The 6,989-nt window shown below is 48.1% G+C and overlaps 1 protein-coding gene across 1 annotated transcript; it reads left to right on the top strand.

Moving 5' to 3' along the window:
- The first annotated feature begins 2,616 nt into the window (after positions 1–2,616).
- Positions 2,617–6,507, top strand: LOC121009311 (E3 SUMO-protein ligase ZBED1-like). Its single transcript, XM_040442344.1, has 2 exons — positions 2,617–2,650; positions 4,051–6,507. The coding sequence occupies exon 2, from the start codon at positions 4,084–4,086 to the stop codon at positions 6,025–6,027; it is 1,944 nt and encodes a 647-aa protein (XP_040298278.1). The 5' UTR covers positions 2,617–2,650; positions 4,051–4,083; the 3' UTR covers positions 6,028–6,507.
- Positions 6,508–6,989: the final 482 nt, after the last annotated feature.

The following is a 6,989-nucleotide window of genomic DNA, read 5'->3' as shown; positions in this document are numbered from 1 at the left end:
CCGGGAGTAAAGAAAATCAAAATACTTAAATATTACTTTATTATAAATATATTCCTAAATACCTGTCATTAGTTATAATGGCTTGTTTAGTCTAGGGAGCAATCATTAGGAGAAATAAAATGGCTGCCGTCCTATTAGCACACACAAAACCTGCCCTAATCACACAGGACAAGTTACTTCAGAGCACTGCGCTAAAGAGCTGCCTCATCCTCCTCTCTGCTTGTCAGGGATTATCATCCTGAATACAGTTTAATATGATCTTCAGCTGAATCTCTGTAGGAATGGAGTTCATGAGGAGACATGAAGTACAAAGAGGACAGACTGTGGTAATGGAGACTGCATACAAAAGCTGCTGCTCATTAGGCCTTAATGCACACGACCATTCCGTTTTGTTTTTTGTTGTGGTCCGCGGATCTGCAAAAAACGGAAGCCGCCCATGTGCCTTCCGCAATTTGCGGTACGGAACGGGCGGCCCATTGTAGAAATGCCTATTCTTGTCCGCAAAACAGACGCGAATAGGACAGGCTTTTTTGCGGGGCTACGGAGCAACGGATGCGGACAGCACACGGAGTACTGTCCGCATCTTTTGTGGCCCCATTGAAGTGAATGGGTCCGCACCCGAGCCGCAAAAACTTCGGCTCGGATGCGGACCCGAACAACGGTCGCGTGCATGAGGCCTTATATACACCCACGCCTCTTCTCTGTACTTCATGTCTCCTCATGAACTCCACCAGGAGCGGAGCAGGGTAAGTACATTACCTGTGAGGGGCCTGGCACATGGGGGGGGGGGGGGGGGGGGATGTTTGTGAAATTGGATAACCCCTTTAAGTATTTTCATTTTCTTAATTCCTTGAAGAACCCCTTTAAAGAAACAGTTGTAAGAACTTGTGTCGTTCCAGTGCTCCCGATTCCTTTCCTTGTGGGACCCCAACTCTCACACGTTAAAGGGGTGTTCCTGTCTATGACCTTGCTGGCATATCACTAGGATAGGCTATCCATGTCAGATAGGTGCAGGTCCCACGTGTGGGATCCGCTCCAATCTCCAGAACAGGACCTCCAAGTGAACAGCAGCAGCCGCACATGCCCAGCGCCCTCCATTCACCGCTATGGGAGTTCCAGAAGTGCTGGCTCTGCTTTTTTTTATGGAAGTCCCATATCGGTCAATGGAAACGTGACCGCTGGTGTGCTCTTCTTCACTTCGGGGGGCGCCATTCAGTGGATATGCCATCAATGTCCCAGATGGATCAAACCCTTTAATGGAATTTGTATGGATATGCCTAAGGGCTCTTTCACACTTGCGTTCTTTTCTTCCGGCATAGAGTTCCGTCGTCGGGGCTCTATGCCGGAAGAATCCTGATCAGGATTATCCTAATGCATTCTGAATGGAGAGTAATCCGTTCAGGATGCATCAGGATGTCTTCAGTTCCGGTACGGAACGTTTGTTGGCCGGAGAAAATACCGCAGCATGCTGCGCTTTTTGCTCCGGCCAAAAATCCGGAACACTTGCCGCAAGGCCGGATCCGGAATTAATGCCCATTGGAAGGCATTGATCCGGATCCGGCCTTAAGCTAAACGTCGTTTCGGCGCATTGCCGGAGCCGACATTTAGCTTTTTCTGAGTGGTTACCATGGCTGCCGGGACGCTAAAGTCCTGACAGCCATGGTAAGTGTAGTGGGGAGCGGGGGAGCAGTGTACTTACCGTCCGTGCGGCTCCCCGGGCGCTCCAGAGTGACGTCAGGGCGCCCCAAGCGCATGGATCACGTGATCCATGTGATCACGTCATCCATGCGCATGGGGCGCTCTGACGTCATTCTGGAGCGCCCCGGGAGCCGCACGGACTGTAAGTATACCGCTCCCCACTACTACTATGGCAACCAGGACTTTAATAGCGTCCTGGGTGCCATAGTAACACTGAAAGCATTTGGAAGACGGTTCCGTCTTCAAATGCTTTCAGTACACTTGCGTTTTTCCGTTGCCGGAGGTGCCTGCCGGATCCGGAAGTGCATGCCGGATCCCAACAACGCAAGTGTGAAAGAGGCCTTAGGGAGATTTTTTTTTTTTTAACTGATGTCCTATCTTCTGGATAGATCATCAGTATCTGATTGGTGGGGGTCTGACACCCGGGACCCCCGCTGATCAGCTGTTTGAGAAGGCACCAGTGCCTGCAGTAGCGCCGCAACCTTCTCTCAGCTCGCCAAGCACAGCACCGCCCATTGTATTGCAGATCAGCCCCATTCACTGAGTTGCGCCTAGGCCACGTGACCGATGAAGGTGATGTCACTCGCCTAGGTGCGGTAAGCTGCAGTGCCGCTGTGAGCCCCGGGGCCTTCTCAAACAGGTGTCGGACTCCCAGCGATCAGATACATAAAAAAAATCTCAGAAGACCCCCTTTAAGTAAGCCCCCTAGCGTGTGGTACCTAATGAAGGAATCATCATTGCCTGCTCCCTGCCACTCTGGTTCCATCCCCATGATCTTCTGGGTTGGGTACGGACCGGTGCACTACCGCAGCCAATGACCTGACCCCTCAGTCATGACGTGACCTAACAGAGACCTGGCGATTAAAGACGTTTCACCGCTACAGCGGCACGCATACCCTGTCTGTACCCCGGCCAGAAGATCACAGAAAAGAGCAGGAGCTGGGCGGAGAAGGTACGTTTGAGTCCTTCATTAGTTACCACACTCCAGGGACTTACTTAAAATGGGACCAAATCCTGGAAAACCCCTTTTAAATGTCTGTGGCCAGAAAGCCCCTTGATAAAAATGTACCATATTAACTGCCATTCATTTAAATACAGCTTTAAAGAATACTCTCATCATTCTCAATATACAGGTCATCCACATTACTGCACAGGGATGAGGGACATCCAGATGAATAAGGGGGTTTCACCATGGGCACAGATATAAAACAGTGAGTGAGATTAAAGGGGTTTGTCACACAAAAAATATTCTACAGTTTTGAGACCAGCACCTGGATCTGCATGTATTTAAAAATTTAGCATAGCCACTGAGCTATTTAATAAAATGTATCTGTATAGCGCCACCTGCTGTTTTTTTTCTTCTTTGTCCTGTTCACTGAGAATGCCGCACATGCTCAGTTTCACCTATCGACTGCCCCCTGAGCTGTGATAGGGATAGCATGGACACGCCCCCTGAGCTGCAGCAGAAAAGACACGCCCCCTTGAGCTGTCAGCTTGATATAAATCTAGCAGAGCAATGAATGGGCAGATCTCTGGATCCATGTGAGGTACAGGGCTGGTTCTAGCTTTGTTAGAAAGAGACTGCCCTGTACTATATGATGTCTGATTTTTCATTTTTTTACATTAGTCATGGAATAATCCCTTTAAGCCATAGTGTTTAAAGGGGTTTTCCTATAATACAAAGGTATCCGTAGGATCACAAGAATAGGGGCTCTGTGTCCACCCCATATAAATGGAGCAGCAGGTCAAGTGCAGTCTGTCGGACTGCCAGAAATAGGCGACTACATCACCAGAAGTCCCAAAGAGAGTGAATGGAGCAGCAGCGGACATACTGTGCATGCCGCCCCATTCATACGAGGACATAAGACCCCTGTTCTTATTATCGTTGGGGTCTCCAGTGGTCGGACCTGATACTTATCCCCTACCCCTTTGATGGCTAACCTCCGGCACTCCAGCTGTGGTAAAACTACAAATCCCAAGATGTACATTTCCTTGGCTGTTCTCAGAACGCCATAGAAATGAATGGAGCATGCTGGGAGTTGTAGTTTCACCACAGCTGGAGTGCCGGAGGTTAGCCATCACTACCTACCCCATGGATAGGGGATACGTTTGTATAATGGAAAAAAAACTTGCAATATGTGCATAATTATGTAGGTAACATCAGGCTGAGAATTTGGCGGTGCAGTCTCGGCAGTGAAGATCATGAGACGGGGTAATACTCAAAACTAGTGAGGGTTTTTTGTTTTTATCTCCATAGCAACCATTCAAATTTTGGCGCTAGCTTGAAATTTCCATTCATTAGAACCAGAAAGATGTTTCACAGTATGACGCCTTTCTCACTTGTTTCCCCAGAAAAATATATCCATTTTAAATTGCACCTATAAGATGGCATCCAGTTTGGGCACCACAATAAGAAGAAAGAGGGAAAAGGTTTCTAGTCTTGAGATGACCTCATCCAGTTTGTCCACGGACCACTGCAAGCCCAAGCTGTGGAACTACTACACAAAGCTTGGAGATACCTGCGTGGAATGTAAGGTCTGCAGGAAGCAGCTGTCTTCCCAAAACAGCACCGCAGCCATGCGGGAGCACCTCGTGAAGAGGCACAGCCTCCGTAGCATTGGCATTCCTCAAACTAAGGAACAACCCGAGCTTGATTACCATGAACAAGAAGGGGCGGCTAAGAGGTTGCGACAAGCAGTGCCCATTAATGGCTTCTGCCCGTCGGTCTCGGAGTCACAGCCGCAGGTAATCGCTGACCTGATATTGGAGATGATCTACCGGGACCTTCATCCTCTTTCGGTAGTGGAAGATAAGGGCTTTGGTCTCCTCCTTGGCTACTTGGAACCAAATGTCGACCCTCCAAGCTCAACACAACTTGCGGATATGTTGTGGCACAAATACACCATCGTGAAACAGCAAGTCAAGTGTTGTCTCCAGTCTGCCCTCTCCGTGGTCCTCTCCATTGAAAGCTGGGATGACCATTCCAAGAAGTCCTGCCTCAGCATTACCGCAAATGTCATTGACAGTGAGTGGAGGTTATGTAGGTACTTGCTGGAAACACAACACGTTCTCCCAACCAAGACTGATGACAACTTGACGGAACGATTGTATTTGGTCCTGACAGAGTTTGGATTATCTAGTAACCTCGTGTTATGTGTTGTATACGATCGATCAGTGTCGTTGACCGCTCATGCCCAATCTTTAAAAGATACTTACGGGTGGGCCAGTCTCTGCTGCACTTCCCACGTGCTACAGCTTTGTGTGCAAGCGGGGCTGGAGGTCCAGGAAGTGAAGGAAGTGTTAGGTGCAGCCAGAGGGTTGGTGAGCTACTTCCAAGAGGACTTCAAGGCCAGTTGTTACCTCAATGCCAAGCTGGAAGCTATGAACAAGCCCAGGCTGGTCATGGACACAGAGAGGTACTGGATTAGCACTTTAGAGATGTGTCAGAGTTTGTTAGACCTTAAGTGGGCAATCCTTTCAGTTTTGGAGGAACGGGGGGCAAAGAACTTGTCGGGGCAGCACTGGAAGTTGCTGCAAGACTTGGTGCCCATGTTGAAGACTATATGGATTGCAGCGGCCTTCTTGCAGGAAGAACAGAATGCTTCCATTTCATGCTTGATGCCCTGTGTTCATGGTATTTTTACCACCATCGGGCAAACATCCGAGGGTGGCAGCAGTGTTATTAAAGCTGTCGCCTGTGAAATACGCTCCGAGATCTGTCGACACTGGGATATGATGGATGAAGGGAAACTAATAACCAACCCTTCTGCAGTTGCCTCCTTTTTGGACCCTCGCTTCAAAGAGTTGAGGTTCCTTAAACCATGGGCTAGAGGAGAGCTGCACACCGTAGTGAGAAACATGCTCTCACAGATGTGCGAGCCATGCGCCCCTCACCGCTCCTGGATACCAAGCAGCTGTGCCATTGAAAGTGGTATGGAGACCCTTCCATTGCCTGTTCAGAAGGACAAAGGGCCCATTGTTGGGTCTGAAAAAGTCTATGATCTTCTACTTGGAAGAGATCCAACGGAGAATATGCCTGATGCTCACCAGCAGTTGGAGAACTACATAGTGGAACCTGTCTGCAAACGTACCACGGACCCTCTAGCGTGGTGGAACAGTAAACACCACCGCTTCCCGACACTGGCTCGATTAGCCCGGCAATATCTTGTTATACCGGCCACTGCTGTGAAGCCGGACCATGCTTTTAGCACAGTATTTGACCCACTGGAGAAGCGCCGCGCTGCTCTGGAAGCCAAGTATATGGACCAGATCCTTTTCTTACACCAGAATAAGGACTTGGTAGAATGGAGCATGAAACCAAATGTCTGAGGGTTATCTGCTCCTTTTCTTGTCTTTGTCTGAAAAGTGGACTATATGGGTTTAAAGAACCCTTCGGCCTTCTTCTTGTACATAACCCTTCACAATCCTAACGTCCATCTAGTACTGGACACCACTTCACCTGCTCTACTTTCATGTCCTCTATACGTGGAGGTCTGTCAAACCTGGTACCAAAGAGAAGTGGAGCAGTTTCCCGTCGCTGCTGATCAGATTCCAGCCCCCATTTATAGGTGTAGTCTGGTGCTATCGGCAACTGCTCCACTTTTCGTTTGCACCAGTTTTAGTCACCCTCCCTTGACACCTCTACTTCATGTGCACAGCTTATGTTATGAACCCTTGTTAGTAATTCTGTAGATATCTGTACAGTTCCTTCACATGCACTTTTCAATATTTTGACTTTTTTGCAAAATTTTTAAAATATTAACTGCACCCCCCCACCTAATAATGTATGCGTTTAAATATTGTACATGATTTACATGGTGTTTTGTAATAAAATAATTTTGCTACTGCAGAGTATGGTCACATTCCTAAGAGGAGTATAGTATTAAAGGAGCGGTCTCGCTGCAGCAAGTGGCATTTATCATGTAGAGAAAGTTAATACGAGGCGCTTACTAATGTATTGTGGTTCTCCATATTGCCTTCATTTGTTTTTTCCATCACATTATCATACCTCTCAACTTTTGAAAAGAAGGAAGATGGAAACCATGTGCGGCGCGCTGCGGCAATTTTTTTTCTGCACTAGGCAACGCCTCTATCTCTGCCCAAAACATAACTAAGCACCTAAACCCACACAGTCCACTAAATGCCCCGACATAGTAATTATTCCCCCTTTATGCCACCACAGTAGTTATGGCCAGATATGTGCCCCCCCTCACAGTAATATACCCAAGTTGTGCCCCCTGACAGTAATATGCCCAGTAAAGTGCCCCCTTCACAGGCAGTAAAAAAAAAAA

The sequence above is a fragment of the Bufo bufo genome, chromosome 8 (genome assembly GCF_905171765.1).
Source record: "Bufo bufo chromosome 8, aBufBuf1.1, whole genome shotgun sequence".
Taxonomy (NCBI): Eukaryota; Metazoa; Chordata; class Amphibia; order Anura; family Bufonidae; genus Bufo; species Bufo bufo.
Note: the sequence above shows the minus strand (reverse complement) of the source record. Positions and strands in the feature narration are given on the sequence as shown.